This window comes from Salarias fasciatus, chromosome 22 (assembly GCF_902148845.1).
Source record: "Salarias fasciatus chromosome 22, fSalaFa1.1, whole genome shotgun sequence".
Taxonomy (NCBI): Eukaryota; Metazoa; Chordata; class Actinopteri; order Blenniiformes; family Blenniidae; genus Salarias; species Salarias fasciatus.
The window spans coordinates 1,673,297-1,699,774 of NC_043765.1; the positions used below are offsets into that span (position 1 = coordinate 1,673,297).

The 26,478-nt window shown below is 54.1% G+C and overlaps 1 protein-coding gene across 1 annotated transcript in view; it reads right to left on the bottom strand.

Annotated features, from left to right (window-relative positions):
* The window catches only part of col14a1b (collagen, type XIV, alpha 1b), a 44,666-nt gene extending 18,499 nt beyond the window's left edge, over window positions 1-26,167 (bottom strand). The window contains exons 1-32 of the mRNA XM_030120995.1: window positions 26,154-26,167; window positions 23,396-23,547; window positions 20,866-21,009; window positions 20,462-20,539; window positions 15,200-15,358; window positions 15,010-15,129; window positions 14,702-14,866; window positions 14,151-14,312; window positions 13,896-14,065; window positions 13,684-13,810; window positions 12,692-12,837; window positions 12,290-12,419; window positions 11,592-11,731; window positions 11,343-11,469; window positions 11,124-11,263; window positions 10,554-10,686; window positions 10,137-10,181; window positions 9,787-9,932; window positions 8,970-9,099; window positions 7,928-8,050; window positions 7,687-7,836; window positions 7,493-7,609; window positions 7,187-7,336; window positions 6,898-6,972; window positions 6,582-6,721; window positions 6,381-6,504; window positions 5,903-6,046; window positions 5,659-5,823; window positions 5,520-5,558; window positions 5,260-5,398; window positions 5,045-5,187; window positions 4,822-4,931 (exon numbers count right to left, since the gene is read on the bottom strand). Coding sequence (XP_029976855.1) covers window positions 4,822-4,931; window positions 5,045-5,187; window positions 5,260-5,398; window positions 5,520-5,558; window positions 5,659-5,823; window positions 5,903-6,046; window positions 6,381-6,504; window positions 6,582-6,721; window positions 6,898-6,972; window positions 7,187-7,336; window positions 7,493-7,609; window positions 7,687-7,836; window positions 7,928-8,050; window positions 8,970-9,099; window positions 9,787-9,932; window positions 10,137-10,181; window positions 10,554-10,686; window positions 11,124-11,263; window positions 11,343-11,469; window positions 11,592-11,731; window positions 12,290-12,419; window positions 12,692-12,837; window positions 13,684-13,810; window positions 13,896-14,065; window positions 14,151-14,312; window positions 14,702-14,866; window positions 15,010-15,129; window positions 15,200-15,358; window positions 20,462-20,539; window positions 20,866-21,009; window positions 23,396-23,547; window positions 26,154-26,167 — 4,047 coding nt within the window. The remainder of the gene's footprint in view (window positions 1-4,821; window positions 4,932-5,044; window positions 5,188-5,259; window positions 5,399-5,519; window positions 5,559-5,658; window positions 5,824-5,902; window positions 6,047-6,380; window positions 6,505-6,581; window positions 6,722-6,897; window positions 6,973-7,186; window positions 7,337-7,492; window positions 7,610-7,686; window positions 7,837-7,927; window positions 8,051-8,969; window positions 9,100-9,786; window positions 9,933-10,136; window positions 10,182-10,553; window positions 10,687-11,123; window positions 11,264-11,342; window positions 11,470-11,591; window positions 11,732-12,289; window positions 12,420-12,691; window positions 12,838-13,683; window positions 13,811-13,895; window positions 14,066-14,150; window positions 14,313-14,701; window positions 14,867-15,009; window positions 15,130-15,199; window positions 15,359-20,461; window positions 20,540-20,865; window positions 21,010-23,395; window positions 23,548-26,153) is intronic.
* Between the last annotated feature and the right edge of the window lie 311 nt (window positions 26,168-26,478).

The following is a 26,478-nucleotide window of genomic DNA, read 5'->3' on the forward strand; positions in this document are numbered from 1 at the left end:
TCCAATGGGCCAGACTGAGAGCAGGTCTGAAACCTCCAAAGAGAAACGTTAAATCAAGGCCCGGGACGTCGCCCGGTGTGGCGCAGCCAGGGTCCCCCCGGAGCCAGGCCTGGGGCTGGGCCCGGCCAGGCTCAGCCCGAAGCGGCGACCTGGGCCCACCCTCCGGCAGAAGCAGCACCCGCCGGGGGAACCGGGTGCAGGGTGGACCGGGTGGCGGCGACCCGATCCCCGGACAGAGACTGGCTCTAGGGACATGGAAGGCCTCCTCTTTGGGGAAACAGCACCTTTTTCAAAATGTAATAATTTATTACATAATGCAGCAAAATCTAATTTATTCCAAAACGCGTGGGGGCAGTTCAGTACAGAGCGCAGCTTTATCACGAAACGAAATGACAACATGATTACATTTTGAGCATTTATTACAAAATGCACCGTTATTACAAAATGTGGCTCAACACCCCCCCCCCCCACACACACACACACACACACACACATGTACAGCTATAGTTGTGAGGACACTCATTGAATCCTGCATTTCCAGCCCCTCACCCTAACCATGAAAAGTTAATGCCTGACCCCGACCTGGACCCTCAACCTGACCTGACCCCCACTGTAACCCTGAACCCTGAACCCCACTGTAACCCTGAACCCCACTGTAACCCTGAACCCTGAACCCCACTGTAACCCTGACCCCCACTGTAACCCTGAACCCTGAACCCCACTGTAACCCTGAACCCTGAACCCCACTGTAACCCTGAACCCTGAACCCCACTGTAACCCTGAACCCTGAACCCCACTGTAACCCTGAACCCTGACCCCCACTGTAACCCTGAACCCTGAACCCCACTGTAACCCTGACCCCCACTGTAACCCTGAACCCTGAACCCCACTGTAACCCTGACCCCCACTGTAACCCTGACCCCCACTGTAACCCTGAACCCTGAACCCCACTGTAACTCTGAACCCCACTGTAACCCTGAACCCCACTGTAACCCTGAACCCTGAACCCCACTGTAACCCTGAACCCTGACCCCCACTGTAACCCTGAACCGAGAATCAAGTCTGAACCTCAAAAAGGTCAAAAAACGTCAAATAGTGAGGACCGGCAAAAATGTCCTCACTTTCCACAATTGTCCTCACTTATAAAATTATAAACCCATGATGGTCCTCACAACTATAGCTGTACACGTAAACACACACACACACACACACACACACACACACACACACACACACACACACACACACACACACACACACACACACACACACACACACACACCCTCTCGTGGTTCCAGCTGTAAATGTATTTCTGTTTCTCGTCTTTCTCATTAAACTCCGTCGTTCCTCTAAACTCTGGAATTCCAGCTGCGGCTCAACATGAAGCTCTTTTTCTGGACAACAGAAGCTTTACTTAACTTTCACTGCTCCAGAAGGAGAACCAGGAGAGACCAGGAGAGACCAGGAGAACCAGGAGAACCAGGAGAACCAGGAGAGACCAGGAGAGACCAGGAGAACCAGGAGAACCAGGAGAGACCAGGAGAGACCAGGAGAACCAGGAGAGACCAGGAGAGACCAGGAGAACCAGGAGAGACCAGGAGAGACCAGGAGAGACCAGGAGAACCAGGAGAACCAGGAGAGACCAGGAGAGACCAGGAGAACCAGGAGAGACCAGGAGAACCAGGAGAACCAGGAGAACCCATGAGAGACCAGACACACAGTCTGAACTGAACATGTTCAGGTTCAGGAGAACCAGGAACCCAGTTACGAATGGATGAAGGGATGAACGATGAAGGATGAAGAATGAAGGGATGAAGGATCAGGAAGTGATGACCGGGAGGAAGATGACTCTAATAGAGAGAAGGGGTGTCCCACGTCGCCATGGAAACAGGACGTCACAGGCAACATGACATCATGCGTGTCATAACGTCGAAACACCCAAACAGGAGTTGTTGTCGTTGTTGTTGTCGTTGTTGTTCTCGTCGTGACTGTTGTCACATTTGTTTGAGTTTATGATTAGAGTCTCAAATTGCTCAAGTGTCGGTGTAGCGGGTGTTCAGGTGTAGCGGGTGTTCAGGTGTAGCGGGTGTTCAGGTGTAGCGGGTGTTCAGGTGTAGCGGGTGTTCAGGTGTAGCGGGTGTTCAGGTGTAGCGGGTGTTCAAGTGTAGCAGGTGTTCAGGTGTAGCGGGTGTTCAGGTGTAGCGGGTGTTCAGGTGTAGCGGGTGTATCGGTGTGTAGTTGTAGCGGGTGTTCAGGTGTAGCAGGTGTAGTGGGTGTATCGGTGTGTAGTTGTAGCAGGTGTTCAGGTGTAGCGGGTGTTCAGGTGTAGCGGGTGTTCAGGTGTATCGGTGTGTAGTTGTAGCGGGTGTTCAGGTGTAGCGGGTGTATCGGTGTAGCGGGTGTTCAGGTGTAGCGGGTGTATCGGTGTGTAGTTGTAGCGGGTGTTCAGGTGTAGCGGGTGTTCAGGTGTAGCGGGTGTTCAGGTGTATCGGTGTGTAGTTGTAGCGGGTGTTCAGGTGTAGCGGGTGTTCAGGTGCAGCAGGTGTAGCAGGTGTAGCGGGTGTGTCAGTCGGTACAGGTGTAGTTTGACTCCTGGGGTCTGTTTCACCAAGCAGGTTGAAAAAACTGATGAAATCCTGAACTCTGTGTTGATCTCCTCTGAAGGGAAAACGCCGGGTTTTGAGTTGGATTACTCAACTTCAAGTAGTTTCACCTGGAGTTCAGCACGTGCACGACAACGATAAAAAGCCAGCATCAATGGAGCACCGATTCGCGGAGTCACCATGGCAACAGAGAAGCGCAGAGCGACATATGGAAGCTGGAACACATTTTTTGAAAAAAATGCAACACCGCTGCAGCAGCGAAGGAGAGGGAGATGCCGTGGCAGAAAATTGCTGCCCGTGTTTAAATGTAGTCCTTTATATCAGAATATTATTGAATATTAAATATTATTACAGGGAAACTGTTTGAATGGTCACCAGTGAAGGTATTTCATTTAGTTGTAATCCTGCGGGGAAGAAGCCACATGGCAGCAGCTCAAGATGAAATATAAAAACATTGTTCAAAAGACCTCGGCATAATCTCACTGAGGTTCATCTTTTTAAGCATGTTTAACATTGTAAAGTAGCATAAATACTAAGTGGCTGATGGACTGTGCAGCTGTTTTATGTCACACATCTATATCATGTTATGTTAAATAATTAATCCTATTTAATTTAATATTATTATCTATTATTTGAGTATAATATTTTAAAAATGTTAGTGATACAAATATTCATTTTGTCTTTCGTGTCCTTATCTTCTTTTGGCCCAGATTGTGAAGGTTCTATCTGCTGCTGGAGCCCCTTCATGCTACAACCAACCTGAAACTGTCAGCAGGAAATACTCTGAATATTTTTGCCAAATGTTAGTTTGGAAAAATATACGCAAATATACTGAAAGATGTTATTTATCCAGGAAGAAGGATGAAACCGTGCCTGCTGCCTTCACAGAGGATCCAGAAAGTCATACAGAGGTGCGTTACTGATTGTTCTCTTCCATTAAAACTCTGAATCCTCCTGTGGAACATAGAGCTTGACATTTAGCCGACACTGAAATATTCAACATTGTCGTCCTTTTTAACAGATCCTGGCTGGTCAGCAGCAGGATGGTCCCTCAACTCCCACATCACAGATCAACACTGTGAGATGATGTTCAGTAAACACCAGAGGCTCATTTCATTCAGTTCATGTGCAGCTGGATAATTTAATGTCCTCTATGTATTCCCAGTTACCAGTCAAAGAAATTTACTAAATCCACTTACTGAACAAGACAGAGAAATCCCTTAAAGAGCAGCAGCATCTGGACCTCCAGATGAAGAAGACGAAATTGGAAATTGAGATACTGGAGCAGAAGCTGCAGGTGGGTTCATGGTCACAGTGAATTATGTTCACTATTGGAACATGAACTGAACCCTTTATTTATTTATTTAATTATTTATTTAGTAGGAAATAAAGAAGACAAAATGGAATGTGTGTCATGTCTTTTATTTGCTGTGGTGTAATGATGGTGGTGATTAAACTCCTCAGTGCTCTGCATCTCCAGTGTTATATAAAAAACTCACTTTTGCGAAGAACCGCAGCGCAACACACAATATCTGCTGGGATGTGAGTGCACGACTATGTTTGGTTATGTTGCAAAATATGGACGGAAAAAATTGTGAATGTAGTGGATTGAGACGTGAAGCGGTACCGTTCATAAAGGTAACTGTCGGGAAACGCCAAAACTATGCGCGGTCTGTAAATAATCTCCCGACGAAGATTCGGTTCCCGCTGCAGTAATGCTGCTGCTTCATCTGCAGGATCGCTGAGAAAAGGACATGACATTTTGACAGCTACACAAAAACTCTCCAGCTGACTGAAAGAATGAGGAAATGGAGCAGCGGTGTGGCTGAAAGGGGGCGGAGCCAGAGAGAAACTGACTGAGAAAAACCTGCTTCCAACCAGGTTAGAGTCACGGAGTGTGTTACTGCGGTAACTGACCGACAGTTTAAGTTCCCTCTCCTGGTGGAACAGCTGGAGTCACTCCTCTGTCTCTGGTTTGAGTTCTCTCCCTTTGTGGAATGGAAATCTCAGAGTTTCCCTCATTTCCAGGTTATTGAACACAGAGTTTTCTGTAAACCTGCTTGGTGAAACAGACTCCTGGACAGAGCAGGGTCTGCTGAAAACCTGCTGCCGCTTTTTCCTAACCTGAAACAAATCAGAGTGAGCGACAACGGGACCGTGAAGGACAGCCGGTCTGTCGGTCTGTCAGTCGGTGTGTCAGTCGGCCGGAGCGACTGACCTTGTGGAAGTTTCCGTAGAAAAGCTTCTTGACCCCGGGCCCGTCGAAGGTCACGGTCTGGAACTCTCCTCTGTAGTCGTTGTTGAAGAAGGTCAGAGTTTTCCCTCCGTCTGGAAGAAACAGGAGAACCGGCGTGGAACCGCCGGACCGGCTGTGAGTCTGAGCTCCGGCCGGAGCGGCGTTGTGCTGGGCCGGCGGCGGCGGCAGCGGCGGCGGCGCTCACTGTCCAGGATGACTCCCACCAGCGGCTCCCTCTGCTGGTCCAGGATCTCCCAGAGGGCGAAGGGTTCCGGCGGCGTGTCGGGCAGCAGGCGGAACAGCAGCGTGACGGTGTAGTCCGACGGCAGCCCCTCGGGGTGCAGGAACCTGCGGAGCAGTCCAGCGGTTAGCGGGCGGCCGGCGGCCGGTGGCCGGCGGCCAGCGGCGGTGCGGCGGTACCTGGTGGGCTGGGCCAGCAGGGCGTCGCCGTGCAGCAGGAAGCTGGGGAACGCATTGAAGGTTCCGGGGACCAGGGACACTCCGGAGACGCTGCTGTACTGGTTCTCCACCAGCCCGAACAGCTCCATCATCCGGAACCCTGAGAACCGAACCCAGAGCCGCTGTCAGGACGACGGAACAGCTCAACGCCCCCCACGTCTCTGAACCGGAACCGTTCTCCTCAGACCGGATCTGCCCAGAGGAACCGCCGGATCAGTCACCTGGAGTCGAACTCCCACCCATCGGAACCAGCGGGCAAGCTGGAAGACAGAGAACACACCGGAACTCAGCAGAACTCAGCGGACCGGGGACGGTTCCACGATGTAGAGCATCTTCCTCCTCTGAGTTCTCGGTACGTACTGGCGGTCGCGGCTTCGCACACGAAGGTCACCAGCTTCTCCTCGATCTTCTTGAAGGCGTCCAGGTCGTCCACGAAGAAGACGTGTCTCTCGCTGGGCTTGCTGGCGATGCTCACCAGCTCGGCGTAGTCGGCGTCGGCGAAGCCGATGGCGAACACGATGAAACCTGGAACCGGAGCGGAGACGTTCTCAGACGGGTTCCGCGGTCCGTCCCGCTGAAGTACCGGGAACGCCGGCGGTCCGACCTTCCATCTGCAGGTCTTTGGAGACTCGGGTGACGTCGTCCTGCGAGCGCCCGTCAGTCAGAACCACCAGAACGTTGGGGACCCCCTTCCTGACTCCGCCCTCCGCCGTGAAGATGTTCTCCTTCACATGAGCGATGGCTCCGCCTGGAGAACACGGAACGTCTCACCGAGGACCAGGAACCAGCACAAGACCCCTGAAGTACCAGGAACCAGCACAAGACCCCTGAAGTACCAGGAACCAGCCAAAAACCCCTGAAGTACCAGGAACCAGCCAAGACCCCTGAAGTACCAGGAACCAGCCAAGACCCCTGAAGTACCAGGACAAGCTGCGAGACCCAGACAGGCAGAGCCGAGGGCCCAAGCAGGTCCAAGAGGGAGGCCCACCACGGCCTGGACCAGCTGAGGGACAAAGACCCCTCCAGCCCCGGACCCCAGCCCCCCCTGAGCACCACCAGCTGGCGGAGGACGCGGGTCTCACCGGTCTTGGTGTTGCCCCCCTTGTAGGCGATGCGGCTGATGGCCTCCAGGAGGCGCTCCTTGTCGTCGTAGGAGTTCAGCTGGAACTCGGTGCGAGTGTCGTCACTGAACTGGGCGATGGCCACCTGCCAGAGGACACAGAGAACCGGGTCAGGGCGGCCCCCGGCAGGGCCCCCGGGGGGGACCGCGGGTTGAGCCGCACCTGCGTGCCATCCGGCCCGATCCGGTCCAGGGCGCCGGCCGTGCTGTACAGGAAGCGGATGATCTTCAGGAAGTTGTCGTCGCCGATGCTCCAGGAACCGTCGACCAGGAAGACCAGGTCGGCTTTGGCCGCTTTGCAGACTGTGGGCGGGGGGTCATAGGTCAAAGGTCAAAGGTCAAGGACTAGACATGTTTTTACTTCACAGAAAACCTGCAGAACTTCTTTAAACTCATCAAAGCCCAGAGGAAGGTTCTCCTGCAGCGACGGCAGAGTGGAGCGATGCTAATGCTAACGCTAATGCTAACAGGGGCCTCACCTTCCTTCGCGGGGGGGATGGTGGGCAGCGGTGTGGTGGAGGGCGGCTTGGTGGGCTCCGGGGTGGGGACGGGTACTGGAGAGGAGAGAGCACACACACACACACACACACACACACACACACACACACACACACACACACACACACACACACACACACACACACACACAGGTGAAAGCACCAAGAAGAAGACGAAAACAATATTAAGTGAATCAGAATGCAAAGTAAATCTGTGTGTGTGTGTGTGTGTGTGTGTGTGTGTGTGTGTGTGTGTGTGTCTCTGTCTCACATGTCCTCTCGGTGATGCTCACAGCCGGTCCCTCGGTTCCGTCCTGCAGCTGACTGAAGACACTGACTTTATACTTGGTGTCGGGTTTCAGGTTCTTGAAGCAGAACCTGCTGGAGGAACCCGGGAGCTGAGTCTCCTGCTTCTGACCGCCTGCGCACACACACACACACACACACACACAGACACACACACACACACAGACACACACACACACACACACACACACACACACACACAGAAACACACACGCTTGGAGAGGTCAGGGTTTGGACCGTGGTCCCGGCGTTGGGGCGGGGCGCGGCTCACCGCTGAGCGCCTGCAGCAGGACCCGGTAGCTGGCGGCGTGGCGGTGCGGCTGCCAGCGGCTGCAGAACCCGGCGGCCTCCAGCTGGTAGGAGCTCAGGCCGCTGACGCCCAGGAACACTGGGGACGGAGGGACAGGCTGAGCGGGAGCCAGGCGTCAAAGGACCGGCGGCGGCGCGGCGTGGCGCGGCGCTCACGGGTGCGGGCGCGGCCGGCCAGCGCCTCGCTGGAGCCGGTGGTGTAGGACGCGATGACCTTGACGCTGTACTCGGTGCCGCTCAGCAGGTTGACGATCAGCATGGTGTTCACGTCTTCGCCTACGAAGGTCTCCAGGGCCGGGCCGGGCGCTGCGGGACCGGGACCAGACCGGACCAGAGTCAGAACGGACCGCACCGACCGACCGGCGGCGGGTCGGGATCAGAACCGGCGGCTCCGTACCGTTCAGTGGCTGGTAGACGACCCGGTAACCCATGGTGGGAGACGGAGGGACGTCCCAGCTGATCCGGAACCGGTTAAACCACTCCTCTGATACCCGCAGGTTCCTGGGAGCTGAGAGGGGGACTGAGGAAGAGGAGGAGGAGGAAGAGGAGGAGGAGGAGGAGGAGGAGGAAGAGGAGGAGGAGGAGGAGGAGGAGGAAGAGGAGGAGGAGGAAGAGGAGGAGGAGGAAGAGAAGGAGTAAGAGGAGGAAGAGAAGGAGTAAGAGGAGGAAGAGAAGGAGGAAGAGGAGGAAGAGGAGGAGAAAGAGAAGGAGTAACAGGAGGAAGAGGAGGAGGAGGGGGAGGAGGAGGAAGAGGAGGAGGAGGAGGAAGAGGAGGAGGAGGAAGAGGAGGAAACTAAAATGTTTTAATTGATTCAAATGTTTTTTTCTAACTGATTCTAATCTGATCTGATTCAGTTCAGTGGATTTTAATCAGATTCTAATCTGATCACATTGATTCAGTTTTCTTTAATCCAGAGAAGATCCTGTTTTATACTGGATTACAGTCTAAACTCATCTGATCACAGTCCAATGGAATCTACTCTCATCTGATCTGATCTAATGATATCTACTCTAATGTAACCTAAAAAAATATAATCTGATCTACTGTAATCTGATCTGATCTGATCTAATCCAATCTGATTCAATTTAACCTGATCTAATGTCAAGTAATGTAAGCTAATATAATACAATCTGATCTACTGTAATCTCATCTAATCTATCCTGATCCAATCTAATCTAATTTCATCTCATGTAACCTGAATGTAATCTAACCGATGTTATTTATTTATTTATTTGATATGGACCTAACAAAGGCATTGGACAGACCAGATGCATTGCTTTCAGTGTTACAGCAGAACTGCTCCTAATCTAATATGACCTGACCTCTGACCTGACCTCTGACTTGACCTCTGACCTGCCCTGACCTCTGACCTGCCCTGCCAGAGGCGGCAGACCGCTGGCAGACAGGTGGCGTGTGGTTCTGGACGTTCTGGACTCACGGGTTCTTCCGGACTGAGCGGCCGCCGGTCCGTCTCCGTTCCGGTACTGCGGCGTGACGGAGATCCGGTACTGAGTGTCGGAGAGCAGCGGCTGGAGAACCGCACTGCTCTGACTGCTGGGAACCGACATCTGGGAGGAATCCAGAGGAGAACCCGTCAGGACACGATCAGTGATCCACCAGCCGGATCACTGTGATCCACCAGCCAGATCACTGTGATCCACCAGCCGGATCACTGTGATCCACCAGCCGGATCACTGTGATCCACCAGCCGGATCACTGTGATCCACCAGCCAGATCACTGTGATCCACCAGCCGGATCACTGTGATCCACCATCCTGATCACTGTGATCCAACAGCCGGATCACTGTGATCCACCAGCCGGATCACTGTGATCCACCAGCCGGATCACTGTGATCCAACAGCCGGATCACTGTGATCCACCATCCTGATCACTGTGATCCACCAGCTAGATCACTGTGATCCACCATCCTGATCACTGTGATCCACCAGCCAGATCACTGTGATCCACCAGCCTGATCACTGTGATCACTGTGATCCACCAGCTGGATCACTGTGATCCACCATCCTGATCACTGTGATCCACCAGCCAGATCACTGTGATCCACCATCCTGATCACTGTGATCCACCAGTCTGATCACTGTGATCACTGTGATCCACCAGCCAGATCACTGTGATCCACCAGCCAGATCACTGTGATCACTGTGATCCACCAGCCGGATCAGGCGGGTTCTGCTCCAGATCCCTGAGGAACAGCTGAGAGGTGGAGCAGGTGGAGCTCCGCCCCCTCCCTCACCGTCTCCTCCGCCCGGTCTCCTCTGGCGCTGACGTAGCTCAGCCGGTATCCGAGGAGGTCGGCGGGGTCGGCGGGTCGCCAGGACACCCGCATGCTGAAGGTCGTCTCTTCGTCCACCCGCAGGTCCCTCACGCCGGGCCGCGGGGCTGGGGGACAGACGGAGAGGACGTCAGGAGGGGGGGCGGAGGGACTTCAGGACGGGGGGGGGGGGGGGCATCAGGACCGGGGGGCGGAGGGGACATCAGGACAGGAGAGACGGGGGGACACCGGGGGAGATGGAGGACCGGAGGAGACGTCCTCATTCTGATTAAAGGAGGAGGAAGAGGAGGATGAAGGTCAACTCTGTTTACCGGCTCTGGTGGTCGTCGTCGTGGCGACGGTGGTCGTTCTCTCAGCTGACGGAACAAAAACATGAGAGAACCAATCAGACTGGAGAGTTCTCTAAAGGAATCTGAGAAGAACAGAACATCTGGACTATCTGGACTAAAGCAGAACATCTGGACTACAGCAGAACATCTGGACTACAGCAGAACATCTGGACTACACCAGAACATCTGGACTACACCAGAACATCTGGACTACAGCAGAACATCTGGACTAAAGCAGAACATCTGGACTACAGCAGAACATCTGGACTACAGCAGAACATCTGGACTACAGCAGAGGCTTTAAGCCATCAGTGGGAGATGAAAGCAGAGCTGAAACGACACAGTTCTGTTCTGGTTCAGCAGAACCGACCCGGTCTTGCGGGTCGGTTCGGGGATTACCGGTGGTCTCCGTCAGCAGAACCTCGTCACTCTCCACCTGGTTACCGTAGACCGCCGCCAGCAGAACCTCGTACTCGGTGGACGGACTGAGACCCGAGATCAGCTGAGAGTCCAGGTTCCCGTCCACCAGGGTCTGGAACACATTAAAGCAGATACCTGCTAGACCACCAGGGTCTGGAACACACACACACACACACACACACACACACACACACACACACACACACACACACACACACACACACACACACACACGCACAGTCTCGTATTTCTATCCTCGTGGGGACCGTCCATTGACTCCCATTCATGTCTAGCCCCTAACCCTGACCCTTACCCTAACCCTAACCCACACCACAACAAAGCCTAACCCTAAAGAAATGTTTTTGCACTTTTACTTCTTTCAGTAACAACAACATGGTCAAGAAAACACTGTTTCTCCTACTTAGGACCGGAAAAAGGTCCCCACAAGGCACGTCGTTCCACGTTTTGCTATTGTTGTGGGGACATTTGGCCCCAACAAGGATAGAAATACGAGAACACACACACACACACACACACACACACACACACCTCCTGGGTGTCCCCCCCCTCAGTGGGGGTCCAGATGAGCCGGTACAGAACCACGTCGTCCGCCGGACGGTCCCAGGAGACCCTGAAGCTCTCTGCAGAGATCTGACTGGTCCTCATGTTCAGGGGGTCCGGGACGGTGGCTACACACACACACACACACACAGTCAGCCGCCACCGTGCTGCGGCGGTGCGGCCGGCGGTTGGAGGCTCCCCGGGTACCGGTGGTGAAGCTGTCCGTCACGGCGTCCGCCTGTCCCTCGTCGTAGATGGCGAAGACGCCGACGGTGTACTCCGTCAGGGACGTCAGGTTCTTCAGCAGGAAGGACGTCACCCTGCCGACGTCCACCTGGGACACACACACAGTGGACAGGGGACAGGGTTGTAGTGTGTGTGTGTGCGTGTGTGTGTGTGTGTGTGTGTGTGTGTGTGTGTGTGTGTGTGTGTGTGTGTGTGTGAGATCGGCCTCACCTCGTTGGTCTGGACTCCTCTAGTCTTGACGTACATGACCCGGTAACCTTTGACCTTCCTGGACGGCGACTCCCAGGCGATGCGGGCCGAGCTGTGGTCCACGGCCGAGAACTGCAGGTTGGTGGCAGGCAGCAGCGGCACTGACCCGGGAGAGGTCAGAGGTCAGAGGTCACAGAGCTTCAACTGCAGCCGTTCCACAAAATCCACACACTTGAAAGTGGTTTCAGACCGGTTCAAGCTGGTTCACACTGGTTCTAAAGTGGTTTCAGACCGGTTCAAGCTGGTTCACACTGGTTCTAAAGTGGTTTCAGACCGGTTCACACTGGTCTCCAGCTCTCACAGAACCCTGGTCCTGGTCTGGACTGGATCTGTGTCTCACAGCAGAACCTCTGAAGAGCCGAGAGCTCCAGGCTGGTCCACCCCGACTCCTGTTGTACAGCCTGACTGCTGGATTAGCAGGCTAGCAAGCTAGCAGGCTAGCAGGCTAGCAGGTTAGCAGGCTAGCAGGTACCCTCCAGGTAACAGGTGTACAGGGTGGTGGGGAGGGTATAAGGGGGTAACAGGGGGGTACAGGGTGATACGGATGGTATCCGGGGTAATAATGGGATACAGCGGGGTACGGCGAGGTATGGTGGGGTACGGTGGGGTATGAGGGGTACGGGGAGTACAGGGGGTGACAGGGAGTTGGGGTCACTCACACGTGGTCTGCTGGCTGGTCATGGGGTCGCTGGCCTCCTCTCCATACAGAGCGTAGACCGTCACCGTGTACTCAGTGGCAGGAGTCAGACCCTCCAGCTCCACCTGGTTCACCGAGTCAGCCACCTTCACCTGCACACACACACACACACACACAGTCAGTGTGAAGGTGTGTGCACGTGCTCCGTCTCTCAGCTGTTCTCTGCAGGTCCCGCAGCAGGCGTCAGTCCATGAGACCCATGTGGAAGCAACCACTCTGAACCAGATGGAAGCAGTCGGCTCCGCCCCTTTACCCCAGGCTGCTGGAGAAGGTGAGCCCCACACACACACACACACACACACACACACACACACACACACACACACACACACACACACACACACACACACACACGCACACACACCTCCTTCTCGTCCGCAGGGTCTCCCTCAGTCAGCGGGGCGTACAGGATCATGTACCCAGAAGCCCCGGCGGCCGAGTTCCAGCGGACCCTCATGGTGCTGTGAGTGATATCGAACAGGTCCAGGTCGTTCACCATGGGCAGGGCCACTGCAACACACACACACACACACACACACACACACACACACACACACACACACACACACACACACACACACACACACACCTGTAGTTATCCGTGTGTGTGACGAGTGAACTCTCACTGGTTCCCCTGCAGCATCGTCCTGATGCTGCCTCCACCATGCCTGTCCTGAGCTCAGCTCTGTCCTCCAAGTTTACTCTGTCCCTGTATTGTCCCGTGTCCAACCCTCTACACACCCCTCCACCCACTCCGCCCGTCCCTCCCCCGTCCCTCCCCCGTCCCTCACCCGTCCCTCCCCATCCCTCCCCCCGTCCCTCCCCCCGTCCCTCCCCCGTCCCTCCCGCCGTCCCTCCGCCCGTCCCTCCCCATCCCTCCCCCCGTCCCTCCCCCGTCCCTCCCCCGTCCCTCCCGCCGTCCCTCCCGCCGTCCCTCCCCCATCCCTCCCCCGTCCCTCCCGCCGTCCCTCCGCCCGTCCCTCCCCATCCCTCCCCCCGTCCCTCCCCCGTCCCTCCCCCGTCCCTCCCCCCGTCCCTCCCTCCGTCCCTCCCCCGTCCCTCCCCCGTCCCTCCCCCCGTCCCTCCCCCGTCCCTCCCCCGTCCCTCCCCCCGTCCCTCCCCCGTCCCTCCCCTGTCCCTCCCTCCGTCCCTCCCCCGTCCCTCCCCCGTCCCTCCCCCCGTCCCTCCCTCCGTCCCTCCCCCGTCCCTCCCCCGTCCCTCCCCCCGTCCCTCCCCCCGTCCCTCCCCCGTCCCTCCCCCTGTCCCTCCCTCCGTCCCTCCCCCGTCCCTCCCCCGTCCCTCCCCCGTCCCTCCCTCCGTCCCTCCCCCGTCCCTCCCCCGTCCCCGGACTCTCACGGGTGGTGGCGCTGCCCCTCAGGGCTTCGCTGGCGGAGCTGCGGTACACGGCGAACACGGCCACCTGGTACTCCGTCAGGGAGTTCAGGTAGTTCAGCTCCACACTGCTCTGAGACCCGGGGACAACCTGGAGGACAGGAGGGGACAGGAGGGGACAGGTGGAGACAGGTGGAGACAGGTGGAGACCGGTGGGGACAGACAGCAGTGTGTACCTTCTCCTCCGGCTGTCCCCCGCTGGCGGGGTAGTACACCACCCGGTACTTCTCCACCTGGCCCGGCGCCGGAGTCCAGGAGACCCGGAAGCTCCGAGCCGTGACCTCTGAGGTCAGGAGGTCACGGGGCGGAGCCACGGAGGAGGGCGGGGCCGCGGGTTCCCCTCCGCCTGCCGGAGGACGGGGAGACGTTGAGTCGACCGGAGGACGGCCGTCTGGGCGACGCGGGCCGACCTCTGACCTCCGACCTCTGACCTTTGATCTGAAGGTCCAGCTGCTCCACCCGCTCGCAGACCGTCCGGGTCAGCCCCTCCACGATGTCGCTCATCACGCTGAAGTCCGCCACGTTGTAGACGTGCGTCTCCTCCGGCGGCGAGGCGATCGCCCTCAGCTCGTTCTCATCGGCGTTCTTCACTCCTGAAGGAGAGAGAGAGAGAGAGAGAGAGAGGTGGAGGAGAACTGAGCAGGAACGGTTCTCCGTCATGAAGAACCCGCCGGCTCAGAGGGAACCTCCCTGAATCCGATCCCGACGCAGAAGGAACCAAAGAAACCAGCATGGAACCGAAACATAACCGAACCACATTCTGAACCAGCTGGAGGACGGCAGAACCACATCTGGACAACCTCCTCCACATCTGCAAAATAATCTCCACATCTGGATGATAATCCCAGGAGGAACCAGAGACATTTCACGTTCTTCAAACTGTTCTCCGAACTCGTCTCAGCTCAGAATGAGAACTTCCTGTTTTGCTTCTGGAGGATCAGCGGAACGTTGAGCGGAACGTTCCGTCAGATTCCCGCCGTACCGATGGCGAACAGCTCGATCCCGGCGTCCTTCAGGTTCTGCGCCGGAGGGATGACATCGTCCTGAGACTTTCCGTCGGTGATCAGGATCCCGATCTTGGGAACGCCGGGCCGGGAACCGGACTCGGGCTTGAAGCTGTTCTCCAGGATGAAGGTCAGAGCCAGACCTGCGGAGACAGAACCCCGGAGTCTGGACATCTGGACAACCAGCACTCAGCTCATGTTGACCTTCTCCAGATGTGAGAACAGAGCAGCTGACAGATGTTCTCCAGATGTGAGGGGGCAGGAGAACCCCCCCCCCGGTTCTCACCCGTCAGCGTGTTGCCCCCCTTGTAGGGCAGGTTCTTCACGGCCTCGATCACGGCCTCCTTGGTGCTGTGGGCGTTCAGGTTCCACTCCACCCGGGGGTCCCCGCTGTACTGGGCCAGGCCTGGGGGGGCAGAGGGGGGTTAGCTTCAGACCGGGGGGAACCTCGGCGCCTCGGACCCGGTTCCGCTCACCGATCCGTGTCCGGTCGAACTCCACGGAGAACGCCCGGACCAGGTTCTCCAGGAAGGTCCGGACCAGCCGGAAGTTGATGCGGCCGATGCTCCAGGACCCGTCCACCAGGATGACGATGTCGGCGATGGCGGGGGTCCGGCACGTGAACCCGTCCTCCGCTGCAAGAACACGGCAGAACCCAGAGAACCGGACAGTCAGTGGAGAACCAGAACCAGAAACCAGAACCCAGAACCCACCAGAACCTGATCCAACTGAGCAACACTGAGAAATGAAGACAGGAGACGAGGACTGGGACAGAACCGAGTTTAATGACAAACCACACAGAACCAGCACATCTGGAGGAGAACTGGAGCAACAGCAGAACCGGTTCCACCAGAACCAGATCAAGAACCTCAGCAAGGAAACAGGAACGACTCAAACATGAAGAACAGAAAAAATCAGAGGCGACGAGTCGTTTCCCTGAAAAATGAAAACATGAACAAAGACATTTTAGAACCAGAAAGCCAAAATAAACACACACACACACACACACACACACACACACACACACACACACACACACACACACACACACACACACACACACACACACACACACACACACACACACACACACACACACACACACACACACACACACACACACCACACACACACACACACACACACACACTCTCTCTCTCTCTCTCTCTCTCTCTCTCCACGTTCTCTGAATCGATCGAAGGTTGAATTCCGACTGTGCAGCGACTCGTACGACGTCTGGAAGAAATGACGATCGACTCCTGAAGAATGTGAGCAAGCTGCAACCTGTGACACACACACACACACACACACACACACACACACACACACACACACACACACACACACACACACACACACACACACACACACACACACACACACACACACACACACACACACACACCTGGGCCAAGGCCCTGGAGCTCAGAGGAACGGAGATCCTCAGGACCCTGAGACCAGCAGGAGACCAGCTCATGGGTTTTGAACCAGCAGACTGAGGACAGTTTTCCGGTCCTCACTTTGTGACAAACCTTTATGAGGATTAAGACTGGACTTTGGGGTTAGGGTTGGAATTAGGGCTAGGGTTAGGCCTGGTTTAGATTTAGGGTCAGGGTCATGGTTAGCTATTTGTTTTGGATGGTGAGGGTTAGGCGCTGGGAAATGCATTGTCAATGAGTGTCCTCACAGCTATAGAAGTACACGTGTGTGTGTGTGTGTGTGTGTGTGTGTGTGTGTGTGTGTGTGTGTGTGTGTGTGTCAGATGATATAATGTGTTTCCACTCGTCTGTAACCAGATATTAGCAGGTCGACGCCTGCAGCTCCACTAAACCTCAGCAGGTGGAGGAGGAGGAGGAGGAGGAGGAGAAGAGGAGGAGGAGGAGGAGGAGGAAGAGGAGGAGGAGGAGGAAGAGGAGGAAGAGGAGAAGAGGAGGAGGAGGAGGAGAAGAGGAGGAGGAGGAGGAAGAGGAGGAAGAGAAGGTGGAGGAGGTGCTCCGCCCCCAGGGTTCCTCACGGAGGTCTTTATCTCCTCTCAATAAAAATAAAGGGCGTTCTCCGGTTCTCCGGCTGCTGTTTGTTCTGTTTGCTCGATGTAATTTACCCCCGCGGGACAAATAAAAGTCTTCCAATTCAGTCAAAGACACTTTTCAGCCGAGGCCTCGCAGACCGTCAGAGACTGAGAACACGCAGAGCGTCACAGGCACTACAACTACGGAGTGGAACCAGCTGGTTTTGTCCACCAGAGGGCGACGATCTGAGCTGATGTTCCACCTGAAGTGTTCTCTGTCTCTAAATCACAGCAGAGCGACAGGCCTCCTCCAAAATAAAAGCCTCTGCTCTTTCACAACAGCAGCCAGGTCGAAAACAACAGGAGCGTAAAACGACCAAGTCTCACAGGAGGCTTTTATTTTGAAGGAAGGACTTTCACTGTGTCATCCAGGCTCTGCGGTCTGAGACGCGCCGGCGCTGCAGCTGCTCTCTAATCACCGTCTTTAAGAACCGAGACGAGGCGTTAATTGTAAGTGTTGGGTAAAGTAGAGGAGGAAGTTCTTCAAAGAACCAGATCAGGAGAAATCAAGAGGCAGCGAGTCGCTGAAGTTCAGACCTGCTGCTGATTTTCTCCTTCATGATGAGACAGTTTCAGTCTGTGACGGATCACCGGCCTGGTTTCGTCCAGCCAGCAGAGTCTTGTGCAAAGATCATAAATCCAGTCCTGCCTGCCGCATGCCGACCCCGTGACCTCTGCTGGAAGTCAGGCACCTCTCCTCTGCTGAGCCACTCAGAGGAAAACCCCCTGATCCGCTGGAGGCATCAGAATGTGGATCAGAGTGGATGCTTTCATGAAATATAGGCCCACAGATCACCATCAGATCACCATCCAAATAACATCATTTCAACATCAGACCTCCATCAGATCACCATTGGATTACCATCAGATCACCATGTAAATAACATATCACCATAAGATCTCCAATCAGATCTCCATCAGATCACCATCATATACTATCAGATTACCATCAGATTACCATCAAATCACCATAAGATTGACATAAGTTTACCATCAGATCACCATAAGACTGCAATCAGATCACCATCAGTTTACCATCAGATCGCCGTAAGATTGACATCAGTTTACCATCAGATCACGATAAGACTGCAATCAGATCACCATCAGAATACCATTAAAATATCATCAGATCACCGTCAGTGTACCATCAGATCACCATAAGATTTACATCAGGTTACCATAAGATCTACATCAGACTACCATCAGATCACCACCAGATTACCATTAAAATACCATAAGATCACCATCAGTTTACCATCAGACTACATCAGATCACGATAAGATTTCCATCTGATCACTATCAGATTACCATTAAAATACCATTAGATCATTATCAGATTAACATCAGATCACCATGAGACTACAAGCAGATCACCATCAGATTATCATCAGATCACCACCAGATCACCATCACATCACCATCAGAATACCATTAAAATACCATCAGATTACATCAGATCACCATAAGATTACCATCAGATCACCATATGACTGACATCAGATCACCATCAGATTACCATCACATCACCATCGGAATACCATTAAAATACCATCAGATTACATCAGATCACCATAAGATTTCCATCAGATCACCATATGACTGACATCAGATCACCATCAGATCACCTTCGGATTACCAACAGATCACCATAAAATTGCCATCAGATCACCACCAGATTACCATTAAAATACCATCAGATCGCCATCAGTTTGCCATCAGATCACCATCAGATTTCCATCTGATCACTATCAGATTACCATTAAAATACCATCAGATCATCATCAGATTACCATCAGATCACCATGAGACTGCAATCAGAACAACATCAGATTATCATCCGATTACCATCAGATCACCATAAAATTGCCATCAGATCACCATAAGATTACCATTAAAATACCATCAGTTTACCAACAGATCACCATCAGATCACATCAGATTACATCAGATCACCATGAGACTGCAATCAGATCACCATCAGATTACCATCAGATCACAATAAGACTGCCATCAGATCACTATCAGATTATCATCAGATCACCATCAGATCACATCACATCACCATCAGAATACCATTAAAATATCATCAGATCACATCAGATTACCATCAGATTACATCAGATCACCATAGGATTACATCAGATCACCATAACACTGACATCAGATCAACATCAGATCACCTTCGGATTAACATCAGATCACCATAAAATTGCCATCAGATCACCATCAGATTACCGTTAAAATACCATCAGATCGCCATCAGTTTACCATCACATCACCATCAGATGTCCATCTGATCACTATCAGATTACCATTATAATACCATCAGATCATCATCAGATTAACATCAGATCACCATGAGACTGCAATCAGATTATCATCAGATTACCATCAGATCACCATAAAATTACCATTAAAATACCATCAGTTTACGATCAGATCACCATCAGATTACATCGGATCACCATAAGATTTTCATCTGATCACTATCAGATTACCATTAAAATACCATCGGATCATCATCAGATCACCATAAGATTGCCATCAGATCATTGTCAGATTACCATTAAAATACCATCAGATCATCATCAGATTAACATCAGATCACCATGAGACTGCAAGCAGATCACCATCAGATTACCATTAGATCATGACAAGACTGCCATCAGATCACCATAAGATAACCATCAGATCACCATAAGACTGACATCAGATCACCATCAGATCACCATGAGACTGCAAGCAGATCACCATCAGATCACATCAGATTACCATTAGATCACAATAAGACTGCCATCAGATCACCATCAGATCATCAACAGATCACCACCAGATCACCATCAGATTACCATTAGATCACCATAAGATTGCCATCAGATCACCATCAGATTACCATTTAAAATACCATCAGATCACCATAAGATTTCCATCTGATCACTATCAGATTACTATTAAAATACCATCAGATCACCATGAGACTGCAATCAGATCACCATCAGATCACTATTAGATTACCATCAGACCACCATCAGATTACCATCAGCTCACCATAAGATTTCCATCTGATCACTGTCAGATTACCATTAAAATACCATCAGATCATCATCAGATCACCATAAGACTGCCATCAGATCACCATCAGTTTACCATCAGATCATCATCAGATTGTTAACAGATCACATCAGCCAAGCAGAGTCAGACTGAACTTCACTGAGCTGCAGTTTCATGTTTCAGTCAACAGAGAAACCAGGAACAGTTTTTCCTTCAGCCCCCTTTTCAGAACCTGATCCTTCAGAGTCATTCGGTTCCATCGGATCTCCACCGGACTTCGCCGAGTCCAGACGCCACGACAGAACCTCAGTAACAACAGAACCTCAGCAATGACAGAACCTCAGTCATGACACGGAGCTCCAACCACCTTGGAGAACCCAGAGAACACAGCAGGGGGAGGAGTCAGTCACAGGAACTCCAAAACCCAGAACCTCCAAAACCCAGAACCTCCAAAACCCAGAACCTCCAAATGTCTCCCGAGCGTCTCCTGAATGTCTCCTGCTGTTTGCTGTTTTCGTCTTTTCTCCCACAGACATTTGAAAACGCGACGCCGTCGTCCCGCCGGGTTGTCCTGGACGGAGTGATGGAGACGTGGACATCTCCTCCGAGTCGTCTTACCTTCTGAGATCTCATTGTCCTCGGTGACGTCTCCGCTCTGTCCTTGAGACTGAGCCGCTGCAGGACTGGACTGCTGAGCTGTGGACACATGGAAATAAAAGAAACTCTCAGGATCTGGGCTGAGACGGTTTTGTGGGACGTCTCCGCTTCACATGTCTCAGTCCGTCCAAAACCCCGCAGGAACCTTCAGGACTGTTCAGGTGGAATCCAGAACCGACATGTTGACACTCAGGGGCTTTTATTCTGAAAGCTCCGTCAGACGACCGACCACAACGGCAAAACCTCCATGTTTCTGAGATGGAACGGAGGCAGCTCTCTGCAGAACCGAGGCGGCTCTCTGCAGAACCGAGGCGGCTCTCTGCAGAACCGAGGCGGCTCTCTGCAGAACCGGACCTCCCGCTCACCTCGGTGCCGGGCCTGCAGGGCCTTGCTCTCCCGCCCGCCACTCAGAGCCACGACTTGGAAGTCGTAGTCCCGGGACGGGTCGTAGCCGTCGATCACCAGCCGGGGGTCCTGCTTCGGCACCGGGACCACCGCCTGCTGTCCGCCTGCGGAGAACCGGGACAAATCAGATGGGACAGGGACAGAACAGCAAGAACAGGGACAAATCAGGTGTAAGAAACGGTAGACATGTCTGCATGAGCTCCAGATGGGTTCTAGATGGGTTCTTGTGTTCTATATGAATTCTAGGTGAGTTCTTGGGTTCTAGATTAGCTCCAGATGAGCTCTGGAGGAGTTCTAGATGAGCTCTAGTTGTGTTCTAGGTCAGCTGTGCAGTGCAGCCCTCCCGTTCTCCCGTTCTCCCATTCTCCCGCCGTCCTGCTGGATTTGTCCCGGCTTGTTTTCTGCCATGAAGAGAACCGCAGCCGCTAAAGCTAACAGAACAAATCCTTCATTAATCCCAGGAGAACCTTCAGCCTCAAACCCGGCAGGTGTGGCCGAGAGGGTTCAGGACAACAAGAACCAGGCGGGGGAACCGAGCTGGAACCGAGCTGGAACCACGCCTGGACTCAGGTCCAGGCATGCTGAGCGCTGTGGCGGGACGGGAACCAGAACACACCAAGAATCTGGTGGAGGGGACAGCCGTTCTCCTGCAAGTTCTCCTCAATAAAGCAGAACCGAAACGTTGCAGAACCGGACTTCCATCTGAAAGCCATCAGAACATTGTGATCTTCAGAATTTCACTCGGAATTCACAGGAACTTTTTCTATTCTGCAAGTGGGAACCGATTCATAACTGATCTAGAACAGAGCATGCTGGTCCAGGAGCCGGTTCCCCTGGTTCTCCACCCGGATCCTCAGAACCATCGTCCTCCTGGTTCTAACAGCGGGAAGTGACAGAACCTGACTGTGGTCATAATGTTCTGGCTGACAGATGGCTCCACAGACGTCAGACGTCAGGAACAGACCTGCAGCCGGCAGCGGGAATCGAACCGGAGCCTGGAGGAGCTGCCTGGCTACGTGGCTCCTCGGCAGGGAGAGTTATGAGCCGGCAGGCAGGCAGGAACCACAGCAGAGGGCCGACGTTCCGCCTGCGGGGAACCGCTGCGTTCCGCATAGCTGGGATGTTTGTGGCCCCAGAAGCGAAAACAGCGCGATGAGAAGGAAACCGGACTGGGGCCTGGGACCCGGGACCCGGGACCCGGGACCCAGAACCCAGGGACCGGGACCCGGGACCCGTTCTGCTCCGTCAGGGTCTGTGCCAAACCCCAGGAGGGTTCCAGACGCCTGGAGGGACGATCACCTTGACAACACCGTGACTCACCTGACTGATCACCATGACAACGTGTCTGACTTCACTGATCACCACAACACCGTGCCGAGACTGACTGGTCACCATGGCAACACCGTGTCTGGACTGACTGATCACCATGACACCGTGTGTGGACTGACTGATCACCATGACAACACCGAGTCTGGACTGACTAATCACCATGACACCGTGCCTGGACTGACTGATCACCACGGCAACACCGTGTGTGGACTGACTGATCACCACGGCAACACCGTGTCTGGACTGACTGATCACCACGGCAACACCGTGTCTGGACTGACTGATCACCATGGCAACACCGTGTCTGGACTGACTGATCACCATGGCAACACCGTGTGTGGACTGACTGATCACCATGACACCGTGTGTGGACTGACTGATCACCACGGCAACACCGTGTGTGGACTGACTGATCACCATGACAACACCGTGTGTGGACTGACTGATCACCATGACAACACCGTGTGTGGACTGACTGATCACCATGACAACACCGTGTGTGGACTGACTGATCACCACGGCAACACCGTGTGTGGACTGACTGATCACCAAGACAACACCGTGTGTGGACTGACTGATCACCACGGCAACACCGTGTGTGGACTGACTGATCACCATGACAACACCGTGTGTGGACTGACTGATCACCATGACAACACCGTGTGTGGACTGACTGATCACCACGGCAACACCGTGTGTGGACTGACTGATCACCATGACAACACCGAGTCTGGACTGACTAATCACCATGACACCGTGCCTGGACTGACTGATCACCACGGCAACACCGTGTCTGGACTGACTGATCACCATGGCAACACCGTGTCTGGACTGACTGATCACCACAACACCGTGTCTGGACTGACTGATCACCATGGCAACACCGTGTCTGGACTGACTGATCACCACGGCAACACCATGTCTGGCTGACTGATCACCATGACAACAGCAACTGACTCTCTCTTCAGTCGAAGTGTTGGATCCATATTCAGTCTGATCAAGACAGAGTGTCGGTGTGGCGTTTGCTGATTTTGTTTTATTGTTTGTATTTCTTGGGATCTGTTCTGTTTTGTTTTGTTTAGTTGTTTGTTGATTTTGTTTTGTGTTCATCTGTTCTGCTGCACTGGCCTGGCCGTGACCTCTGACCTGTGGCGCCCTCACCTGGCCGGGTGCTGTAGGAGACCCTGTAGCTGTCGAAGTCTCCCCGGGGTTCCTTCCAGGACACCAGCAGCTGGTCCGGGCTCAGCAGTTTGACCCGCAGCCGCCGTGGAGACGAGACTGGACAGAGGACAGGGACGTGAGCGGACACGAGGCTGGACAGAGGACAGGGACGTGAGCGGACACGAGGCTGGACAGAGGACAGGGACGTGAGCGGCTGGACGCCGGGGATCAGAATGACGGAACCAGAACTACGTCCACCGGTTCAGGACCGAGCACAGAACCACAGAACCTCCACCTGCAGGGCCTGGTGGTGCCGGGTTAGTGGGTTAGCTTTAGTTCCTCCTCCTCCTCCTCCTCCTCCTCCTCCTCCTCCTCCTCCTCCTCCTCCTCCTCCTCCTCCTCCTCCTCCTCCTCCTCCTCCTCCTCCTCCTCCTCTCTGATCAGCGGAGGAGGAACCCAGACCAGAGAGAACATTAGAAGGAAAGAATAAAGGATAAAGACGATGAAGGAAAACATCGGGGGATGTTCTTCCAGAGATCTCCACCCACCGCCCCCCCAGCCTCCACCCACACAGAGGTCTGCTGATCACCACAGGACGGAGACGAGGGTTCGGGTCCTCCACCCTCACTGGCCCCAGTCTCAGTTTAATCCGGGGTTAAATCATCTGGAACTAAAGGTTCTGCCTCCTGTTCCCCAGAGAACTGGAACTCTGGGTCCAGGTCTACACGGAACCTTCAGTCCATCCAACCTTCTGCTTATTGAGGGCCGGATCACGACGGCAGCAGTCCAGACTGGGACGCAAAGACCTCCCTGTCCCCAGACTTCCTGTCCCCAGACTCTTCCTGGAAGATTTCGAATCATTCCTGGGCCAGTTGAGCGAAACAGTCTCTCCATCCTGTCCTGGGTCTTTCCCAGGTCCTCCCAGTGGGACATGTCCAGAACTCGTCCCCAGGGACCCAGGGAGGCGTCCAGGAGGTTCCATCCTAAAGAGGAGCTGAGCCTCCTCACTGCTCCTCTGGATGTGGAGGAGTAGCAACTCTACTCCCAGCTCCTCCCCCTGGTGATGTAGCTCCTCCCCCTGGTGACGTAGCTCCTCCCCCTCGTGACGTGGCCCCTCCCTCTGGTGATGTAGCTCCTCCTCCCTGGTGATACAGTTTCTCCTCCTGGTGACATAGCTCCTCCCTCTGGTGATGTAGCTCCTCCCCCTGGTGATGTAGCTCCTCCCCTGTGATGTAGCTCCTCCCTCTGGTGATGTAGCTCCTCCCTGTGATGTAGCTCCTCCCTCTGGTGATGTAGCTCCTCCCCTGTGATGTAGCTCCTCCCTCTGGTGATGTAGCTCCTCCCCCTGGTGATGTAGCTCCTCCTTCCCCACAACGGACTGCATCACTGCAGCTGCCGCTCCATCCTCCTGTCAGTCTCTCCTCCACCCGTCCTCCATTCCTCAAAGCCTGGTCCCTGAACCGGACCCCCTCTGGCTCCTGGTCCCTAAACCGGACCCCCTCTGGCTCCTGGTCCCTAAACCGGACCCCCTATGGCTCCTGGTCCCTAAACCAGACCCCCTATGGCTCCTGGTAGAACCTCGGCATTCTCTCCATAGAGATTCTGAACGGAACCGGGCAGTCCTGCTAGAGTCCAAGAAGAACTGGGAACAGGTCCGACTTACTGCTGGCAGTGAGGACCAGAATCCTGCTTCAGTCCCACAGAGACCAGGACCAGAACTGCAGCTTCAGAACCGAGGCCTCGTTTACAGGCTGCTTCAGTGGAAACTCCGTTTAATGTTCTAGTTCCCGAAAAGTTCTGTGTTTAGAAGGAGCATTCTGAGTTTCCATGAGTGTGCCACACACACACACACACACACACACACACACACACACACACACACACACACACACACACACACACACACACACACACACACACACGTTTGTACAGCTATATGTTGTGAGGACATTCATTGACATAATGTATTTCCTAGCCCCTTAGCCGAACCCTAACCATCAAAAATTAAAGCCTAACCCTAACCCAGACCCTAACCCAGACCTAAACCTGACCTAAACTTAATTGTAACCCTAAACCAAAAATCAAGTCTGAACCCTCAAAAAGGCCAAAAACGGTCTGTCGAATAGTGAGGACCGGCAAAAATGTTCCCACTTTCCAAAAATTGTCCTCACTTGTAAGGTTAAAAACCCAATGTCCTCACAACATATAGCTGTACAAGTACACACACACACACACACACACACACACACACACGCACACGCACACGCACACGCACACGCACACGCACACGCACACGCACGCACGCACGCACGCACGCACGCACACGCACACACACACACACTGAGGAGAACAGCTCTGGTTCTGCGAGTGCAGACGAGGACCAGAGTCTCGTTCCTGTGATGATCTGCAGAAGAACCGGAGCAAAGAAACAGAGAGAGGGAGAACCCGGGAATTGAACCGCAGCACGATGCAAACACACAGTAGAGGAGTGAATGATCCTCCGACCAACCTGAGGCTCGTCCGGATCCAGATCAGCGCCGGCGCCTCAAATGGAACCTTTATGTTTCTGCAGGAACGTTCCTGCTAAAGTCTGAACCCGGAAACGTCCCAGAGCCTCGCTTTGTTCTCCCCCGGAGAGGAACCTCAGAGGAACCTCAGAGGAACCTCAGAGGAACCTCAGAGGAACCTCAAGAACCTCAGAGGAACCTGCTGGTTCCTTTACAGCAACAAACGCGAGCAAGGTGAACTGTGAGGGCACCATGGCAGGACCATGGTAGGTGCTGTTGGAGACTGTGGGGGGGTGTAGGGCGCTGTAGGGGAGTGTAGGGGGTGCAGGGGGTGTAGGGGGGTGTAGGGGGCTTTAGGGGGGTGTAGGGGAGTGTAGGAGGTGCAGGGGGCTGTAGGGGGTGTAGGAGGGATGTAGGGGGATGTAGGGGGGCTGTAGGAGGGTGTAGGGGCTGTAGGGGGTGTAAGGGGGTGTAGGGGGCTGTAGGGTGGATGTAGGGGGTGTAGGAGGGTGTAGGGGGATGTAGGGGGCTGTAGGGGGGTGTAGGGGCTGTAGGGGGTGTAGGGGGGTGTAGGGG